Raw genomic sequence first — 22,296 nt, forward strand, 5'->3', positions numbered from 1 at the left:
TGCTGCCATCATTTGAGAGGTCTTCAGGCTGTGAGTGAGAGTACATGGACAGTGGTAGCATATGAGGAGGCAAGAAGGCCATAGCAGCTCCATCCTGCACTGCCCTGGCAACTGTTGTTTCCTTGAGTGACCAAAACCATTATTTGCTTTAAATTCTAGGGAAAATTAATTCACTGTCATTTCCTTCACAAACCTCCCCATTGAAGAGAGGCCCTTCAATGAGCTATACTGCAGAAGCAAGGTGAATAGAAGCAGCTTTCTCATGTTTGCTAAAGTACTGAAACAAGTACAAGGCTCCCATGTGAATGAATTCAGCCTCTGAAAAACACAGCTTTTCATCGATCTGTTTGAGTATATTTGCATATGAAAAAAACAACAAAAAATCACCCTTTCAATCTTTGTTGACTTCTGTGTTTTAAAAAGAAAAGGGGGGGTGAGTATTTAGATCTGTTGAGTATAATGTAAACACTCACTGGCTGCAAAATGAGAGATGTTATTTACCCAGGTGAGAGAAAAGCAGGAAATTACCATATTACATCATTCTCCACCAGGGAACCTTTGGTGGATCTGCCATTTCCAGGAGGACATAAAGTTCCTAGAAGTGATAATTGGTTTAGATTTTTCTCTCGGCAAACTAGAAACTGGACTTATGCTGAATTTGGTAGAATTACTGTTTTTAAAATAATAAGGTTATGTCCGTAAGGTCACACTCCTCTTATAACACGACACTTTGCATGCATGCTATCTGAAATGCTCACTGCTCAGTGTCTACCTCATTCCAATATTTTACAAGTGTGCAATAATGATGACTTCCTCTTTCATGCTGCGTTTTGTGCATAGATTTCAAAGCGCTTTCTAAAGAAAGGGAACTGTAATTATCTATGTTAGAGATGGAGAAACAGAAGCACAGAGAGCTAAAGCAATTTGCCCAAGGTGACAGGGCAAATTAGAGGCAGAGTCAGGTGTAAACCCCGCGTCTCCTGCTTTTTGGCTCCTTGCTAGCCTCAGCCTCTCTTGCACTCAATGATGCTTGGAGGAGCAACTGCAGAAGGAAATGGTTACAAGGATACTTTTTGACATGCCCTAATGTGGAACTGGTGCAAGTCATAATGAGGAGCCACTCTTGGCATGGAGTCAGCAGAGAAGTGGTAATTGAGCTGCAAGGAGCTTTCAAGGCTGTGCTGGGGGCTCTTTGCTGAGACCCTTATAGGGGTTGTGCAAAGGCAGAGACTTTTGTTGTTGCTGCATGGACTTAACTTCTCTGCAGGTACTGCAGCACCATTAGCCTTGTGTTCTGCAGTCTGTGTCTTTAAGAAATCAGGCCCACGTGGTTCGTGTCAGTAGCAATCAGTGCTAATGTTCATGGAGGCAGAGGTCTCTATGGCAGAGATATAGGGTTGCTTTATCCCACAAGAAGCTGTGCTTTGGGAGATGCAGAGGCAGTCCATGCCACCTGAACGTATAGCAAAAGGCTTGCTGCTCTCCCATGGTGCAGGAGCACCCAATTTATACCGCTAGCTGCGGTTTATTTGGCATGTAAAACTGATTTCTAAATTATTTCCTGTACATTCTCAAGCAGTTTCCCTTTAAAGTGCAGCAGCTGTGACATTTTGTAGGTTCTGTAATTTCAGATGAGGTGCTAAGAGACTACTCCTTTCAAAATTTTCTTTTAATGAAGGTGGGTACCTGTTGCAATGAATCAATTAAAGCTCCTCTGACACATAAGATGTGTGTTGCCAGACCTGTTGCACAGGTTTGTCAGGAGGAAGGATAACATGTGACAGCATACAGAAGCCAAGAGGGCTGGAGAAGATCAGAAGCTCGCATGAGCGAGCTGAGCTTTCCAAAATATTTTCTCGAAACGCTATTCAGAAGACCCCTGAACTCTCTGGCAGACGGCACCATGGTGGAGCAAGAGATCCTGCTGTCGTGTGCTTATCCTCAAGAAAAGTGTAAGTGACCAAATGTGATTTTGTATGAGAAATGAAAACAGGACACAGGAGAAAGGAAATGAAAGAAACGATCTAGCTATTATAATTGAAAAGACAGAGGGAGTAGAGGGGAAATGCTAAAATGAGGAAATAAGGAAGCTATTAACTTTATATTGTAGGCATGCAATTGAAATATGATTAGTGCCTTTCCAAGCAAAGGAAAGGATGCTTGTATGAAGAACTTTGATATAAAAGTGTCTTGAGGAAATGTGCTTTAATCTTTGGCTTTCTGCTTGTATTTGTGAGGTACTATGGAGTGGTACTGCTGGTGTGGTGGAGAATGTGAACAGTGTGCTCTGAGCAACTCAGGTGGCAGTCTGGGGGGCTGCGAAAGCTTTTTCTGGAAAGACACAGTATGGTTAAAGACAATAATGCTTTTTTTTATTAATTTTTTTTTAATAATACAGACTGTTCAGAACTTTATGCAAATGTCAGCTAAGATTTACAGTACAGTTCAAAGATTCCCAAACCAATCCCTCTATCCCCAAAGGAAAATGTAACATCTTTGTTAAATATTATTTTTCTTAATAGAGAACATATTACAGGCTAGGAAGAATAACAAAAACCTCTGAATATGTTGGATTGTAACAAGATTAGGAGTATTTTAAAAGTATTCTGGAAAATGCCGAGTTCAGCTCCTAAAGTGCTCAAGAAGAGTGTGTCAGGCAGGGAGGGAGGCAGCTGGCTGCAAGAGCAAGGCACTGAGCCTGGCCTGGGCTTGTCTGAACAAAACGCTCAGCAGAGGCAAGAACAGAACTGGTATGTCCCAAAGCCACTCCGGTGTGCCGCCGGAGCAAAGTTCAGCGCTAAGAAAACCTTCTCTCTTTGAACTCCAGATACTTTGCTTTTTGAATGGGCTGGCTTGTTTTGGCAACATGAAGAGGATATTATTTAAAGCTTACACCAGATGGAAGGATTGGCTTTGTTCTGGATGTATGCCTCTGTGCAGGACTTGGTGTTGGTTAGAGCAGAGAGGGCAGGGATGCCAGCAAAGATGCAGTTTACCTGTGGAGAGATGACTTCTCCCACAAAGCCCCAAATGCAGAAGATGATAGAGAATTGAAATCTTCCTGCTGAGCTGAGTTAGGAGCCAGCCCGCTTTAGCCAGCCAGCTGTAAGAGGAACCAGAGTTGTGGTTGCTGCACTGTAGAAAAGCAAGTGCTTCCTTTGCTGCTGACTAGTTGCTGTTAGAGGTTTTCATAAACCATTACATATGCAGGATATCAGTAATTTATTTTTAGCTTTGCTGTAACCTAAACAACCTGAGTGAATGTTTTTCATTTCCTTTTTTTTTCCCCTTTCTCTTCATTTTTAATAGAATTTAACCCAGATGAGCCATTCTGGGTTAAAATCATCCAGTTGCCATCTATGAAAGACAGAGGGTGACTGGAGTTCAAACTGCACAGTGCATGTCATTGTTTTTGCATGTGTGTAATAGAGAAAGGAGATTTCCCAGTCTAGCTTGGCTCCCAGTAGTGCAGAAGTGCACCAGCTGCAACATGTAGAGCACTGTGGAGTCTGAAAAATACGCATGGAAAAATCAAAAGAAACACAAATAAAGTAAATCCATATGAGGAAGGAAGCCAAGAGATACTGCAGGATGCACAAACTAGGCTCTCTAATTACATCTTCTAGTGGCATGAATCAGGACTGGCCACCCCCTGAAGCCAGTGGAGTTGCTCCATGGGCTGAAGAAAGGGCCATGTGAAGGATCCGCCTCAGCATTTACAGTATTAAGCACTTGCCAGGAACAGGTACTACATCTTCCTGACACATTAACCAAATACCACTGAGCACTGAATAGCTCAATTCTAGCCATGAAGAGCTTATTACCCCAGTAAGTGATGCATCTGAGCTCAAAACCGTGGGCTTTTGTGGACTGGTCTGAAAGGTTGACCCACTGCAGATCTTAGCTTAAAGACAAAACCAAACCTTTTAAGAAATCCTTTCTGCTGTAGCAAAATGGGCAAGGCACGTCTTTGTGAGTCATTAGCTGTGTATCTGTTGCTATGTGAATTTAACAAGACGCTCAAAACTTCATACCTGAAGTGCCTAGCTGTCCATGACAACATATTTCCACGTGTGTGTCCTGTCATTTATCTCTTTAAATGTCTTTCAGGAGAAAAATAAGACATTTTATGGTGGGTCTTTTTGTCCTCCAAAACACACTGTGATGCTTACAACACTGAAGATTAGACCATAGTTAGTCATAGGTTTTCCATAGGTCTGCATAGATTCAGTGCTTTATTGCCAAAGTATTCACTCCACAGGTAGACACTACATTTTCCTTGTGTGTATGGGTTTCTGGTTTTTTTTTTTGTTTGTTTTTTGTTTTTTTTTAACTGATTATTTTGTCAGGCATCTCATCCATCAGGCTCATCTTAAAACAGATATGACAAGACTAGGAAGATATCCTGAAACAGCAGTGCACAGGCTGTTTTCAAGATCTTACCAGCTCTGGCTGTTTTCTTTTCTCCTGTATCAGAAATTATTAATTGTCAAAACAATGTTGTGGGAGGTGCACATTCCTCGTGTAGGCACAGCTGCCTTGCTAGGCTCAGTACCAGGATCAATGTCTTCAAAGCCATTCTTCTCACCCCTCTTGACAGAATGGCTTCTAAGGAATAGACCATAAATTAGTCATTGAAATGGCTTTTATACCACTTAGAAAGAAAAATGTATGTAATAAACGTGGTTTCTGCTACAGCAGTGATAAACTTTTCAAGCATATCACACAGTCTTGATATTCCTAAACAGCTGCTTGCAAACATGTTTTAAAGAAAAATAATAGAAAGTTGATTATTTTTTTTAAATTTCTCCCTCTGTGTTACTTATTTTTATAAGTTTCATAGTTTTTCTCGTGTCCTGAAAATCCTTTGTTTATCTGCTCCTTTTGGTAATATTCTTATTATTGGCAGAGCCCAAATATCTATTTTTTTCGTAACTGTAGGAAGGCATGTGAGAAAATGACACTGGTCTAAGTCTTTTAAAAAGAAGGGATAACAAAGTAATTTAACTCTGGACAGAAATAAATTAATCTGAAGCCACTTTACAAATAAAAAGCAGTTTTGTGTTGTACTTTAATTATCTGTCACAAAATTAAAAACTTCTGAAGATTTTTCCTCAGTTTTTTTCCAAAAAACATTCACCTTTAAGTTGAAACCAAACATGAAATTGCACTAAAATTTCGGTGAAAAGGGATTTGGGTATAGGGCTTGTTTGGTTTTGATCAGTCATGAAATGTCAAACGTACATTTTCAGGGTTGTTTGCTAAGATTTCAGGTATGAAAAAGTAATCTAAAATGAATATATTTCCTTCTTACTCTTAAGAGCGGCATTGCAGAGTTATGCATGCAGTGATGGGAGGATGTGGGAGGTTCTCTATGTGTCCTGAGGAGGCAAAAAAAAAAAAAAAAAAAAAAATCCCTTTCCAACATAAACTGTGATCCCAGCCAGCCAGTACCTTCCCTCACCAACATCTAGATCAATGACAGGATGTCAAATTCTTTCTTCTTTTTCTTTTTTTCTTTTTTCCCCATCAAAGACAATTGTTAAATTCCGAGTTTTAGGAAAAATAGCATTCAACTATTTTTCAACTATTTACTATTTTCAAATCTAAAACCTCTTGTTTGACTGTATCTGTATCTAGTTTGATCACTTAAAAAGACTGATCACTCTCAATGAAGGAGTAAGTCCCTGTTCCCTACCCCACTGTTTTTTTTAATCACTTAACAAATTTGCTGGTAAAGACTTCTTTCTTTTGTTTGGAGTGTGGATTGAAATATGAAGTCATATTTCAGCCTAGAGAACTGATACTGCGTGGACTACAAAAGAAACAGCACCAGTTTTCTTCTCATGGACCTCTTAAAGCTCTATCCCTGAATCAGTGTTTTGCCATCTAATAAGCACTCTGTACATTCCTTGTACATGGCCATTTTTATATCAAAATTCCCTGCAGTGTTAAATCAGCTGTCTTGGAGAAGTCAAAATATACTGCCCCAATGTGGTTACTGTTCTTGACCAGACCTTTCATGTTGTCAAAACAAAAGTTTTTTTTAAGTAGAGCTGTTTTCCAGAGAGAACCACGGTGCCTGACTGTCAGGTATTTTGGCTCTCATTTTTGGTAACTTGCCAAATTAACACATCAGTGTTCTTCAACCCAATCTGTAACTGTAGCCAGCTAATAAGAAACAAAGTTGATTTCGTTCCATACTTTTTAAAATCCAAGTATGTCCAAAGGAATAAAAAGTGAAAACAAGGCTTAAATAATGCACGTGCTCTTCATATCCTCCTCATCTGAAAGCAACGTGGAAAGATATTTCCATGTGAATTCCTCTCTGTTGACTTATCTCTGGAGAAAGGCTTATGCAAGGCATGGGTGGAGCTCAGGTAGAAATGTAAGCAAGATTGAGCAGCTCAGAGGTGACTGAGAAGTGTGTTTGGGACAACTGTTTATACTCACCCTGCATAGTCCAGCTGCTAAAATCTTCTCTGAAAAACACATAAAATGGGTATAATCAGCACTGGCTACCTGTTCTGCACACAAATGGTGTTAGCTGTCCCAGAAATGTGCCAGGCTCAGCTGGAAAAGGATCCAGAACAAACACTTGAGATGTGCAAATCCTCTGAGGGCCTGGCAGCTGCATCAAGGATGCTCCAGAACCCAGAGGACACAGGGACTTTGCCCACGCAGAGACCTCATGTTTAGTGTTTTTCTGTTCCTGCTGCTGTGGTAACGTGGGTGGGAATGCAAGCGGGGAAGGCTACCAGCAGCTGGATGCATTCAGCAGCTCATGCAGGACAGGCTCTGAGGGACAGCTTTGCAAGGAAGGGAAATATTGAGGAAGAAAACAGAAGAAAGAAGTTGAAAACAGGCCTGGAATATGTTTGCTGTTCTGCTCAGTGCACACTTGGTGTCTCAGAGGCACACACGTCTATGTCCTGCTGAGCTTCTGGCTCTTGGAAGGCTTTCTGTCTCTTTGCAGTATTTCTTTTCATCATGTATGTGAGGTTTCTGCTGCACTGGGGATTTCTGAGGGACACAAGCTCTATTGCAACAGCCCCATGGGGCTGTTGATAGCAGCAGGGTCTACTTATCTACATTTTTCCTCAACAAAGCACGTCCTTTCCTCAAGAAAACAAACAAACAAACAAACAAAAGCACATTACTTCTGCTATTGTATTTTAGGCCCAGTTATGCTGTCGTTTGCTATACCACCACAGCAAAGTTATCACAGAGTACTGAGAACAAGCTTTGCGTGGAGTTTCCTTTCAGAGAGATGGTCTGACTTAGGATAGTCTGCATGGGGGTCTATCCCTCTCCTATCATGTAAGAAGGATCAAGGTTTCAAATCCATAGCAGATTTTTTGACTGGGCACTTGACTCAATGTTTAAGACTAAAATCCCAACAAAGCTGGTGGGGATTAAGTTCAAGGACTTATTTGCTATTTGTCTCTGCAGTTTACTGGGAGCCTCAAGCTGCACTTGTCTGCATGTCTTGAGTTGTCCCAGCCTCAGGTGGAGCTGAGTGAGCAACTCAGGCCTTAATTTGTGCATAACACCAACTGAAGTACACCTGCTAGAGGTTCAGTCAGCCCCACAGAGCTCACCCAGATCCATTGCTCACCACACATGGTGGCTGTTGCTGTTTGCTGCTGAAATACCAAGCACCTGTGGTTCTTGTCCTTTGGCCTAGCAGTAAAGAGTAGCTGGATTATTTTCTTACAGGACATAGGAGTTTCCATGAACAGGTCCAAATCTATGCAGGCTCCTGAGAGAGAGTATGCCTGCTTGAAGGGAAAGGATGCTTTGACACTAGGCTGCCTGTCCAGGACATGCCACTCACCTGGAGGTAGCCATGTGTTGCCTCAGGACAGGCCTGGGTTTCAGCTCCATTAGCAGGACCTCTTTTCTTTGCAGTTCAGATAAAGCAGTACTGGTTAAAATACAGCAAATCAAGTGCAGATGGGCAGAAACATGGATGCCCTCATGCCAGGTGTTCTACACATAAGGAAACATAAGTCAGTTGCTTAATATGCTCTTTCTCTTTATGGACTAATGAATCCTGAATTCAGATATGCACAGTTGCAGCTGGAGGATGAGGAACATACCCCTCCAGCCCACTCACCATGACTTACTTTTGAGCTGCTAATTGCATAATCCATGTTGAGGGTTGGGGGATGAAGTTCCCCTCTTTGATTAAAAAATGCTAAAAAAAAAAAGAAAATAAAAGCACACAAGGATGTATTTTGGAAGAGATCAGGTCCTGACTGAAGTATCTCCATGTAGTTCTGCCAGGTGTATTTGCATGTTGGCCCCTATGCCAGCTACCTTTATTGGCCAGGACCAAGCAGGTGGAGGCTGAGCTGCCCAGATTGTTGTTGCTGGCACTTAATGCTCTCTGTGCACTTTATGGATATGATGCTTAGGATTCAGACTGTGCGCAAAGGCTTGGGATCTTAAGTACTGGGTATTACAACAACTTACGCTGAGTCACCTAAGCTCTTTATTGAATCTGGCCCCAGTGCATTTTTCAGGCTTATTTACAGAGCAGCAGGTATTATTACCAACAGTAACTGGGTTAATAACAGGGCCTCTAAGAGAGAAAGCAATTTGTAACACCTGTGATGCCCTGACTGAAACAGGTTCATTATCTCTGTTTTCAGTTATGTAATGGGAAGAACAATAAAAAATGCCTTCTTTTCATAGAAATCTTGGCAGCACCTGTTTGCCTGTATATTGCCACTGCATCTTGTTTGCTCAGTATTTGCACAGTTACATTTGCCTGCAATGTCCTCAGCAGAATGCCCCTTGAGTGTTAGTAACTAAGCATATATTAAAAAGATAAAAACAGCAAATGCCAAGATGATAATAATAAAAAAAGACATTCATCCTTGCTGTGGATAGTCAGTTGTTGTTGTAGACTTGAAGCCTGACAGATGTGGTTTGCTGGCAAGTGGGTGAGAAAAAAAGGAATAACTTAATTCGTGGTGGGAGGGGTGTCAGGGTTCTCTTCAGTTCAAGACAAAAAGGTCTACAAACTTTCAAAGTTGTTCTTAGCAGCTCCATACACAGCATATGGTCGTGTCCTTCCTGAGCTTTTGACCATTCCCAATATGGGAGTCTGCCAAATGAAAATTAAACAAAAGTTACCCTTAAAAAAATATTTAGGAAGCCCTGTTTTAGAAGTGAGTGCACATGCTGGCTGTGACTCAGAGCACACCCACACACTGGGTAGACAGATTAGCATCTAAACCACTACGCAAGTTCCAATTCTCGCTCAGAAGGTCAAAAAAGCCTGGGAAATGGCCACTGCTCCCTTTCTCCTCAGCACAATTATTTTTTTCCAGATTACAAAGTCGTTTTGGATGGCACAGCAGCAGTATAGTCAACTGATTTATTGTCATAAACAATTGTGTTCCAAGTTGGGAAGCAATTCTGTCATGTCTGGACAAAAGAATAAAGAGGGGATAAAAACAAACCCACCAAACCTCAAACCTTTTCCTTTGGATTTGTTTGCTACAACATTTGTTTCTGCTCCACAAAAACCATGGGGATCTCAATAAGTCTTACTAGGGAGGCACATACATGATGAAGGAGAAATGTAAGCCAAAACCCCCTTGTTAATATGCTTGTTTTTTCTAGAACTGGAAATGTCAAATTTGATGTCTTTTTTTTTTTTTTTTTTTTTTTTTTTTTCCTCTCTGATCACATTATCAGAACACAACAGCTGAAAAGAGCAAGACTGCCATATACATTTCACTTGGTGTTCACATGCTGTGGCTGGCCTGTTTCCAAGCCACCTGTGAGTTAAGTCCCTGAGTTGGCATGAAGATGTTGGATACCCACACACCCACACACTCTGTCCTCCTTCCCACACTGAGAATGTGTAGGAACGGTGTTTGATGAGAGCAGAGAGCATTAGGAACCTTGACATTCAGCTGTCCTGAAATCTGAGGTATCTTCTGTTAAGAAAAAATGTTATGAACCAGTATTCTCTGTATTCGTGTATGTTCTATGGATTGTTAGAAAAAAGGGTTCAATATAGCCTTGGAAGTTTGTAGGTTGTCCTGAAACCCTAAGATAAGTCTTTTCCACAAGTTTCTAGAGGTGACAAGACTATGTAAGTAAGAGAGAAGTGGAAATAAGGTCAGAATCAAAAACAATTTCAAGATTTCCAGCCACGGTTATAAAAATCTGATTGTAAGAGGGAGCTGAGTTAGGCACTGTGCATCATCGAGTGTTCTCAGCTAGCTCCAGGGTTTTTGTCGTGCTTCACCCAGTACTTTCAGTACTTTCAGTGTTGCAGTCCAGCTAGCAAGGAGATAGATAACGTATGGTGTGCATGGAGACAGCGAAGTCTGAGCAAACATTTTTTCATTTTTGTTTTTAATGGCAATGGATGTAAATTTCAGTAATATAGAAACAGCCCAGAGCTATGTTCACTGCTGCAGGCTTGCCGTGGTAGAAATACAACAGATCTAAAAGATTAGTGGCTATTATTAATGCTGCAGCTGTGCAGGCAAAGCAGAGCTGAGCTAAATCTTTATTCATAGTTAATCCTCTGCAAAAGGATGGGCGGAAGTACTAACTTACCTTGCTGGCTCATGGTTTGAATTTCTCTTCACCCAGCATGGCTTTTCATTGAGCTCTCCATTGATCTCTGCTTCAGAGACAAATGGCCTTGTGATTCCCCTACACAGCTCGCGGCCAGTATTAGAGCCAGAAGTACCAGAGAGAATAGATTGTGAAGATGTCTCCTCTACCTTCATTCCCCCCTCTGGTGCTGAGTCAGAAGCAGTCTGAGAACTCAGACTACAGCTCCCATTTCATCCACATCTGCCTTGAACCAGTGCTTTGCAAAACCTGCTTTTCTTCTGCATTTGCAGTGCCATTTCAACAAGCTAGATCTTGTTTCCTCTTTCAGAATAACCATCACATATTCAACAGCGATGGTGCTCTTGCCAAAGCATTTTTCTTATCAGGATTATGCTTTTGCAAGATGAAATGTCAAAGAATCTGTATGTTTAATCTTTTGAACTTTTCCCATTAATAAACAAATAATACTCTCTGGCTTCAGAAATGTTTTTCATTAACCCTTTTATTTCAACACTGAGCATAACTTAACAAACACTAATGTAGTTTAGCAGTTATGTGGAACGCTATTCCTGTTTCAATTTTGCTATTCTATTTTAAAAAGGTGCCATACTATGCCTGAGGATGGCCCTAGGCAGCAAAGGAACATTGCTGCCCTGGCATTCCTCATGATATTGTCTGTGGTCATGACACGCGATGGACTGGCACTGCCTGCCTTCCTGTTGTTTTGTAACCTGGGACCATAGGAAGCTCGTGGCCATTAGTACTGCTTTAATAGCTGGTAGTCATAGCTCCCATGACTGAAAAGCCTACAGAAACTGTGAGGACTAGTTCTGCTCATCCAATTCAGATTGTGTGCATGGCATTTATTTATATGTTGTGTGAGAACTTGGATATATTGTCTTTCTTCTTCCCACACCTCAGTATCATAGCATGTTGGCTTTTATTTCCTTCCCCCTTTCTTGTCAACTCTCCTTTAGAAACCACAGTCTTATTCAGTATATTTGGTTTTCATATCTATGTGCTGGCCCATAAGGAGGAAAGATGAGCAATTTTCTTGTGAAGCATCTTTTTGGATGACCCCAAGAGTCAGTCAGTGGGGAAGCATTCCTAGGGAACAAAGTGAGGTGGTTAAGTCTGTTCCCATGGCCACTAAGAGTGCAAACCTTTGGAGATGCATCAAGTAGTTTTGCCACAGGCATGTCAGAAAAAAAGTTGGGAAAAACTACTGGTTCCTGCTGGCAGAGTAGAGGAGACAACTGCATCCAGGTTCCGTATTCAGATTAACTGAACATGAATGCATCTTGATTTGCAGTTGATTTAGTGGTCACCACCAGACAGCAATTTGATGGTGGAACCATGAGATGTGTGATGAAGATGAAACAGACAGTGCTGTTTCCTGTCTCCCAGATGTTGCTGGGAATTTGTATGTGTAAAGTGAAATCAAATATTTCAGCTCTACAAAAAAAAAACAAACAAAAAACAAACAAAACAAAACAAAAAAAAAAAAACAACAAAAAAAAACCAAACTAATCTGGAGTGCATTTTTGTTAACACTGGAGCATGCCATTTTACTATACATGTATTTCACTCCGCTAACCTAGAAGTGATGACACATTTAATGCTCTAGGTCTGCACTGTGCTTTGAACAATAACTTTTATTGCTATTCTGGTATCATTGCTGGATTTTTTAATGAGACCAATGAAACTGCATTCATCAGATTAATTTCTCTGAAGTTTTCTGTCAATTCTAGGAAATGAACAAAAAGTTATTATATAAAGGAAATAAACTGTGTATCTGAAACTTGAAGCAGAGCATATTAGCAGTAATCAAGTTCATGCTAATTATCTTTACAGCCCCATAGGTATGCATGGTGCTTTGTCGGCAAATACAATGACAAGCCTGTGCTTTTTTTCTCTAGGCAATAATCCATCAGGTGACTCATTCTGTCAGCTTGATTTTATATGCTCAGATAATCTAATATTAAAAACAGAGAAAGATGCACCAGGCGGGTTACTGTGGTGAGTAGGCAAACAGAATGCACTATGAGCTACCACTGAGAAGGTAGGGCTCTATTTTAATCTCTATACAGTTTGGCATTATAGTACAGTGTATTTTCTAAAGGAAGCCACCATGCATTTTGCTAGATTAAATCCTGCTAACTGAGGGGGGAAATGGATGTGCAAGGCACTGTTTGAATTAAGTACATCACTATATCTGCCAAGAACACATCAGCACTGTAACAAAAGCCTTGGAAATGCTCCCTGCCGCCCCCATAACTATAATCCTTTCCTAAAATGGGGTGCAGGTGTTTACAAATTACGAGTGTCTGTTCCTAACAGAGTGGTGGGGAAATGAAAGGAGCCTGAAAACTGACAGCAGGCTGTATCTTCTTGGCCAGTTCTGTGAGCTTGAAGAAAGATAGCCACCAAACTGAACTCAGTATACTAGCTGCTTCCTTTCAGAAAGATGCTCGCACCATTTTCCACTGTTAACTGCTCTGCATGGAACATATTCAGTGTGTTTTGTGTCAGACAAAATGAGTTAAACAGAAATCTGATTCATGAGGCTGGAATCTGGAGAAGAGAAGCTTCCTGGCAAAATCTGGTCTGATTAGAACCAACAATTCTGCTGGGGAGTCATACACAAGAAATAACATATCACAAGTTAAAGAGAGGTGTAGGTGCAGTGGATGTTACCGTCACCCTCTGGGCATGGAAACAGGAGAGTGAAACAGTCCCATCCTGGCAGCTGGAGTGTCTGTCACATAAGGAGAATCTGAATTTATAAGGACATGGCAAATTCCCCCTTCAATTTTTGTTCCACTACCCTGTCCAGGAGGTGATGTAGCTGTTTTCCTGAGTTTGACCCACAAGACCTGTGTGTTGCAGGTACAAATACAATATGCTAAGGAATTGCACTGTTGGCAAGTGAGTGTAAAATGTGGAGAGCTGCATAGATTTTTTGCAATTATAAGCTTAGTGAAAAAAGCTCATTTAAAAAATGTCAGGAATTCAGCTGTGTACAGTGGTTTACAAATTGGAAACGGATTAGCAGCCTTTAAGAGAAAATCTACCATGTCTGCAAAATGCATAGGAAAACAAAAAAAAAAAAGAGAAGTACAGTGAGGGCAAAAAGAAAAGGCAGGTGAGAGACGGTGCTTTCATTTTCTGGTAACTTGCCAAATCAAAATTGCTAAATATTAGGAAGGTGAAAGGTGTGACTTATGATGATAAGAGTCATTAAACCAAATTTCAACAAATACCTTCAAACTTTGTCTTGCTTCTGATGTAACATAATCTTATTTTCGGTCTATGTTTATGTTTGAAGGTAAGAATTAACCTGCCAGGTAATTGCAGCCCAGCTTATCCTCTGCTGCATACCATGAGGGAGCAGTGTCACAGGGCAGCTGCTGCAGAGCATTGTATGCCTTGCTTATGTCAGTGTGCACGCACAATCTCTGTCACCTTCCTTTTTACCACTCCTGAAATGTATCACACTGAGCAGTATTGCCAGGCAGCAAACCCTCATCAGAACAACTAACAGTGAAGAATTTTGTTCGGGAGACAACACAGTTAGCTGGAACAAAACACTACTCCAAAAAATGCTTGCTTCTTCTATTCTTTATGTATTTCCCCAGTGTGCAACCTGTATTTTTTAATCCCTCCTTTCACTCTTTCTCAGATGTGATCCTTACTCTGCCTTGGGCTGCATGACCTCCCAGTGCAACTGCTTGTGATAGGAGCAGAAAACCCAGCACTACCTGGTAGCTTGAGGCCAGGTCTGCGGGAGACAATAGCAGTGAATCACAATAACCCACCAACAGTTCCTTCAAAGAATTACTTATTCGTCTACACACTTTTACAACACATTATAGGAAAGGATGAGACAGGCCTCTATTCCTATGTCTTAACATTCCCTTGAAAATGTGTGTACCGTCATTTCCACACAGATCTCGATGGGATATTTATGTTAGATGTTAGGAAGAAATTCTTTACTCAGGGAGTGGTGAGGCACTGGCAACCCAAAGAAGCTGGGGATGCTCCATCCCTGGAGGTGCAGTCTACATTGCCTGGAGCCCCAGGCAGCCAGATGTAGTGGTTGGCAGCCCACCCATGGCAGGGGGTTTGGAACTGGGTGGTCTTTAAGTTCCTTTCCATCCAAAGACATTTTATGATTGTATGATCTCCATCACAGGCTGGGAGCAACATTCTATGTGATGGGGAGGCTTCTTCTCTCTCAGTGCCTCACACTGTGTGCTTGAAACTTCTTAGTAAAACTCGTAATCTTTCACTCCCTTTATATTTCTGGATCCAAGATTCAGCAACAACTTGGGATTTTTTTAATTTATTTATTTTTTCCCTGTGGTGAATTGTGGGAAGACAATATCCTTTTAGACCATTCCCAGCTGGAGGCAGTTTCTCTATACCTGGCTTCCCTATTGCTTCTTCAGAGCCTCATCTTTGTCTCAGTTCTGCTTCTCTTTTTTGTTGTTTCTTTATGGCTTTTGGTTTAGCCCAGAGACCATGGTGCAGACAGCTTGAATTCCCCGACAGTGGTAACAAGCTGTTCTGTAAGTGGTGGGACTGGAATGCAAACTGTGCTGCAGATTCTCCCACGTTAACTAGGATGTGCATTTGGTTTCCTAATGGTGTAGTATGAGTGACTCTTTTCCAGCTGTACTCACTAGCCTGTTTTCCTGAAATTGTAGGAGTTGCAGAACTTTCTGGCATATCTGATCAAAACTAGATTAAAAATCTACTGGGGATATGGACAGAGAGGAGGAGGTCAGGCAAGCAGAGAAGCACAATCAGAGCATGGAAATGTAATCTTTATTTCCTTAGGATAACCATCCAGAGTGTACCACAGCTAACTCTCTTCTCCTCCTCCATGTTATTCTAAAATAATATCTCAGTGAGTCAAAATGAAATATCAAAAACTGAGTTTATTGAAGGAAAACATTTCAACAAATCTAAAACAAAAATGATTTGGAACTTACTTGTGGATAACCTCAGATCATTGTTTAGTGAAATAAACTGGAAAAAAAAAACAACCAAACTTCACAATCCTGCAGCGCTCTATGGGGAAAAAAAATTACTATTTCATTTTTATTTTTTTAACACTTCTAATCCTTACAAACAAGTACATAAATGGATTTTTGCTAAAAAGGTATGTCTTAAGTATGTCTGCTCACAAGATATGCACTCAAAACATTTGAACAAAGGAAGGTCTGACAGATGTTTTTTCTCTTTTCACATAATCTCAAACTTCTTGACTAATTTTATATGTACTGGCCAATATTCAAAGAAAGCACTTAGATGAAAATCTGTGAAATATAAAATATTTAGCTTATACAAATAAGGAGATTAAGTTGGGTTGTTTTTTTGTTTTGTTTTTTTCCCCTGGATATTGCTCTTTCTAACTAATAATGATGTGATTCTGCTGTTGGGAAGGGAAGGTTCTACGACTTTCCCAAATAGTGGATACTATCAGTGTCTGGCTATATGGTGTCTTTCCCTTCCCCTCCGCTCCCTTTCCCTTTTCTCCTCATTTTTGATTCCTTTCTTTCTTTTTCTTTCTCCCTCTTCCTCTCTTTCTGTCTCTCTTTCACTCTTTCTTTCTGTCTCTTTCATTCTCTTTCTTTCCTTCTGTCTCTTTCTGTCTCCTTCTGTCTCCCCTTCTTTCTCTTCTTTCGTCCTTCCTTTCTTTCCTTCTTTTTCTCCTTCTCTACTTTCTTTTCTTGAATTTTAACTGAAGCTGTTTAACATTACAATTTCCACATTTACTGAAAATTCAAGAATTTTGAAAAAGGACAAGTATTTTATTCTAGAGGGAAAAAAAATATTTCAAAATGTTTCACAGTGGCAGAACAAAAACGTTTTTGGAAACAGTCAGGACATTTTGCTTGTGAATAAAATGGAGCTTGGGAGCCTACCTCCCATGGTGTCTGTGTGGCCTCTAAGATGCAGTGAGAGGAGGGACTGCTGGAAGATAAAACTCAGGAAACCACGGGCTGAGTCACCTGTCATCTGAGGCTTGAAGGCTCTGTACTCTGAAGTCAAAAACTAAAATGCAGTGAAAGTAGAAGTCCCAGGGCTACAAGCTCCTATTCTTGTGGCAGGACACAGGGGTTTTTGATTGCGCATGGTAAGGCTGTGCTGGAATCTGTCTTCAAAAGAATGCACAAGTATTACAGGCACTACGAGCTGTGTGAGCAGCATACTCTACCAGGTGTGTTGTCAGAACATCCTGTTTTGTTGGCATTCTGGGGTGATTTCTTTTTTTTTTAGCAGTTATACCTTGGAGAAAAGTTTTAGTTTTCAAAAATTGAATTTTCCGGTAAAAGCATTCTGCTGGAAAATCCACAATCACCCTGGCTTTCATTGCCTTTCTCAGACATTTCATTCGTTCAAGGTTGAGACTGAGGATTTTTAGGTACCAACGGGGTGTAAATGTGGTGGACTTGGAGGAGATGGAGGATCTCTTGCTTAGGCTTCTGGATGCTGCAGTATAATGGGTGCTATCAGCGTGTGCTGTGACTGTGTCTTATATATTATACAGGTTTAGCCACATTTTTGTGAGCTGTTATTAACGCTGACTTGCAGCATACGCCTTTGGAGGCAGTACAGTCAGGGCATACCTGCTTACAGTGGGAAACTGAAAAGCCTCAAATTTCCTCTTGGCTGGCTTCTTCCTCCTACACCCAGCCTCATCCATGGCATTCAAAAACAGAAGCTGATATCCAGTCATTTTCTATTGTTGGAAGAACACTCATAACAAAACCCACATCCCCACTTGTAAATGCATTGGAAGGTCTTGGTACGTCTACATTTTGAGACTATTTTTAGGTAGTTTGGAAAGGACTCGTCTCTCAGTTTCTTGCCTTCATCTGATGTTCTTTCAGCAGCAGCAGCAGCAGGAATGGGCACCTTAACCACTTTCTAATCAAATTAGCCAGGCTTCTTCCCACTCGGGTGGAAGTCTGGTTGGATTTACCAGCTTGGATTTATACCCTATGGACATGAGTTCAGAGGCACTTCATCCTTTCTCACAGCTTTAGTTGCTGTGTTGCTGTGGCAGCTATCAGTGTTACTTTTGTACGGCTGCACAAAGATGGAACAGCTCGGTGGTGCTCTGACACTCCACAACAATTAAGGCAATTTTGTTTAAGGTATGTTTCATGTCACAACCTTAATTTTGCAAACAGGAAAGATTATTTTTAAAGGAAATGCCAGTGGCCCAACATACGATTTCTGCTTTGTTGGCATGACTAAGAAGAAAAATCAGGCCTTCTATTTCAGACACTTGCATTCTAGCAACTACTTTGTATCTATTTTTGTACTGAAGTTATGCTAATTTTTAACCTCATTAATTAATGAGTACCGTGAGTGTTGCATCTTTAAAAGTTGTGTTTTCTAGTAATCCCTTTGAAGATGCTCTTAAACCACCAGGTATTTAAAGCCACCTTCCTGTCTGAGATGGATTCACTTTTGGGAACAATCCCTGAGTAATTAAAAACTATTTTTGGTTTTTTTATTTATTCATAATTTTCTAATATGTTTGAAACTCATTAGAATGCTAGGCTTCACTTATTAGAATATCCTTGAGCAGGAACAGTAGCAGTAAGATTCACTTCATTAAAGATAAATGTAATCGACCTACTGTTCACAGCAAAGAACTTCACTAGCCAATGCTAATTTGAGGCAAAAAGTAAAAACAAACAAACAAAAAACTGAGACTGAAGGTTAACTTTCTTTTGTTCTCCATTCCCTGGTGGTTTGGCCATTTTTTTGCAGATACCACCTACAATAGAGCAATGCAGTTTAGCATGAGATTTGGTAAACTTTCATGGATTGTGTTATCTGTACAACTAATCCCAGCAGTTGTTTTACTTTTGAGAAGACTGGTGATATTGCAGTTGTGCCTGAAAAAGTGTTGAATTCATTGTGTAACTAAATAGATTTCTTGTCAGAAGAAAAGAGGTAGGCATACTCGTTAAGGCTACCCTACAATTTCACATCTGCTGATCCTCAGGATCAAGTCATATATGCATGGCAGTAGGTGAGGTGTGTTCTGCAGCCTCCCTTCCCTGCTTTTCTAGAGAAATGCTGGAGGCTTTAGGACTGTAATTCCCTGGTGTGCACTTCATGCATCATGCCACTTACTCTTGCCTGCACCAAGAGGTAGAAGGAAACCACAGACTTCCTTGTTACCTAGCCCTACAAGGGTTTGTACTTTTAGGAATGTCCTTTCAAATCCAGAAGTACAGGCAGAGTTTCAGTTTTCTGCTGCTTGCACCATCGCTTTGTATTTTCCAGTTATCTTAGGGATGTAGAAGCCACAGGGCTACTCCATCTCTGTGCTGCACCTAAATCATCATTATCCTCTGAACCCACTCCTCAAATTCACATATTTTTTAGTGATGAGCAGTACATGTAACTCTTTAGGAGACTCAGACACATCCAAAGAGAACGTGTCCCTAAGACTGAAAACTGGACAAATATAAGCCAAGCAATGGCTTCCAGTCTTTATCAGGAGTTTCCATAACCTGGTAATGGAGGCAGCAGCCCAACGTTCGGTGATTCTTCATCTTGCTGAGTGTATTTCCACTGGATAAGCTCCAGATCATCCTGACAGCTAAGCCCTTCTTCAGCAGTCATCATTTCCATCAAAGATATTTCAGATCCTTACAGATATTAATTGCCTCCAAAAAATGTGTTTTGGTTTATTATTCTTAAAGCGATGTGTAGTGAATACTCATTGAATATGCTATTTTGCCAGTGTTTTTATGCTGTTATGAATATCACAAAATTACCAGAAGTTGAGCATTGAAAACAAAAAATTACAAATGAAATCCTGCCCTGATAAATTCTAGAGCTACAGTTTTAACAGTAGCGGATTTGGGATTTCTTATTGCAAAATGCTTAGCACTGTGCATTGCTTTTATTGAAAGCTGGAGATGTTTAGCATCATAAAGAACTGGAGAAATGCAAAGTCCTTGAAACTAAGTTGTATCCTTATCTAATGAGGCTATATGTTGTGGTAAGGAGATACCAGGCGTTGGCCTTTGATTTCCAAAATAAAAGCAGAGAGCATTACAGCCTTACGAGTTCAGAGAAGAAGCAAGGACCTTGGTCAGTTATAATTTACGGAGATGGTTGGGGGATAGAGGAAAGTTATTTGACTGTGCTTTTGGAGATCATCACTGCTCACGTGCTGGTGCTTGATTATTGTACTAGGTTACCTGCACTGTGACTTTCTGGGCTTCATCTTGGATAAACACCTCCCAGCTCTGGGAAATCATGGCTGGCCATGTCCCACATGTCACTGAGGGGTCTCATCAGTACTGCTCCATCTCCAGCTGCACTTGCAGCGATGCCCATGCAGCCAGGCCAACCAGCATTGGCCACATAGGCCTGTAAGCAGAGTGCAATCAATCAGACAGTCCATATCACTGTTACCAACGGGACTGCATGGTTCTTCCAGGGAAAATGGGGCTAAACACAGACCCAGAACTTCTTTCTATGGAAGCATTTCAAACATTACTGACATAAAACAACACTTGTAATAATATGCGCTGACCTAAACTGAAATTAATTATACTTTGCTCTCTCTCTCTCCTTCTCCAGTGTTTGAATTGGAATAATATACTTTCTTCCTGTGATGACATTTCTTACGTTGTTCTTTCCATATTATAATTCACACTCATTAATTAATTTCCTTAAATAATAGAATGTTTACTTCCTTCCTGCATTTTGCATTAGACAGAGAATTACAAGCAAATATTACCTGAACTCTCAAAGATGTGGATCTGTTCTTTTCTTTTTCTAACAGGCTTAGAAAAGCTAAATGAACATAGGCAAAATCTTATTCCTGTGCTGGAAACAAATGCAGCATTCAGTACCACACAAGTTAATTTCAAAGCTATTTGTGGGCAAAAATAGGACTAATGAATGTTTTCTCAGAATCAACAACTGGAAGAGCTTAAAATTAAAGTTGGGTCTAAAATCCAGAAGTCAGCTGGGTAGGAGCCTTCTAACAGTTCATGTCTTGGAAATTAATCTCATCCTGTATAAACAGACTTTGTATGACTCAGTATTTGGGGATAGATGAAAACAAATGTGTAGGAGAGGCATCAAGAAGAAGAAATTGAAGTGAATCTTCAGGCTCAGGGGATACTGAATACCTTATGTTGTGAGAAAACAGAAGTATCTTTGATGTGGGGTTACCTAAAGCATCTAGGCACTATCCCAGTTGCTAGTGTTTCTTTATTTCCGTGGTTAAGTGAGAGCGGAAACTACAGCTTCATTGAAGTAACTGGAAAAAAAATTCATTTTTATGATCATTCTAAGTCAAGCCTTTACAGTTTTAGTAAACTCTTATGTCCTTCCTTATACTTTTCGTCTTTTGCACGGCTGTTAGAGCAAAGTTACTCAAGTTTAAAGCTAAGCTTATGTGGAAACACTGCAGGATTAGAGACTAAAGAATGTTTGAAGTCCCTACTTGAAAACCGACCTTGTGAGATTTCCAATTGAAAGATAACTTAACAAAGAGATAAATGAATGTTTAAAACTCATACTGAATTAATACAATACGCTTTGATTTGAATAAAAAAGAGTCTGAAAATCTCTGCTTGTATTGACAGTGTTCCAACTCACCTTGAAGAAAGGTGAAAATATATCTAGAAAATAACAGTGAGGCACAGAGTACTTTGTAAAGCTCTTTGTTGATAATTTCACGTATTCTGCTGCATTTCCTTAAATGTCACAAAGGAACATAAATTTTATCCAGCTATGCTGATTTTAATGCTGAATGGCAAATGACTACTCCTTCTTTCTCCAGTGCTGGGGAGGGAAAATGCCATGAAAGAATGTATGGGGTGTATTCTCCCTCAGTTTGCTTTAGATCTATGTAGCCCATTTCTCATGCTGTCAGGAAGAATTTTTCTACTGCCTTCAGGGAAGAGACAAATTCAACCCTCAGCCCTGCAAGCTTGTATGCACATTCAGAGCTGTGTTACTGGTCTAAGAACCAAGAAGTTAGCACAGTAGGAAATGCCAAGGAGAGGACCAGGGACTAAACATGCAGCTCAAAGAAAGCTGGAAAGCTATCTCTTGGCTGGACAGAATTGCAGCCATGAATACTGTACTGGACATAGGCATGGAAGTCAGGTCAAGTCTTTACCAAATGTAAGGCATATAAGCAGTTACAACTTGCATGTAAGTTTTTCCTCACAGCTTATACAGGAGACTGATGGAGTTTGCTTTTCTCCAGTACACTTTATTTGTGGCTAGGATTTGAGTCCACATCCTTTGGGTTTTTTAAGAGTTTGCCTGAGCCACTGTCTGTCAGGATCTACTCTGAGGTGAGTCTTATCCTGCAAAAGTTGTCCCTCATTGTATCTAGTATTTATTCACGTGTCTGAGAGAATGGTGAAACTGAAAGTTCGCCTTTTCAGATGAGCAAAAGAAGCACTCCTTAGTGGTGCAGTGGAGACAAAACCTTTGTCCTGCCAGCAAGGTAGATGGAGCAACAACTTGTCAATCTCTATGCATGTGGCAGCAGCTGGACTGCATGGCATTGCCCAAGCTCATGTGTCTGTACATGTGACTGAAGAGAAACTTTCTTCCTTAGACCCTGTAAGCGTATAAACAGCAGAGAGACAGAGACTGGGCTATCATGGGTGTAACCTTCACTTACGCGTCTAA

The 22,296-nt window shown here is 40.6% G+C and overlaps 1 protein-coding gene across 2 annotated transcripts in view; it reads left to right on the forward strand.

The window, feature by feature from the left end:
- Window positions 1-1,825: 1,825 nt before the first annotated feature.
- Window positions 1,826-22,296, forward strand: part of PTPN3 (protein tyrosine phosphatase non-receptor type 3) — a gene marked incomplete at both ends in the record, with an annotated part of 151,337 nt that continues 130,866 nt past the window's right edge. For both annotated transcript variants that reach the window (XM_079533169.1, XM_079533170.1), the window contains one exon: window positions 1,826-1,952. In XM_079533169.1, coding sequence (XP_079389295.1) covers window positions 1,826-1,952 — 127 coding nt within the window. The remainder of the gene's footprint in view (window positions 1,953-22,296) is intronic.

Source organism: Tetrao urogallus (genome assembly GCF_951394365.1).
Source record: "Tetrao urogallus genome assembly, chromosome: 3".
In the NCBI taxonomy this organism is placed as follows: Eukaryota; Metazoa; Chordata; class Aves; order Galliformes; family Phasianidae; genus Tetrao; species Tetrao urogallus.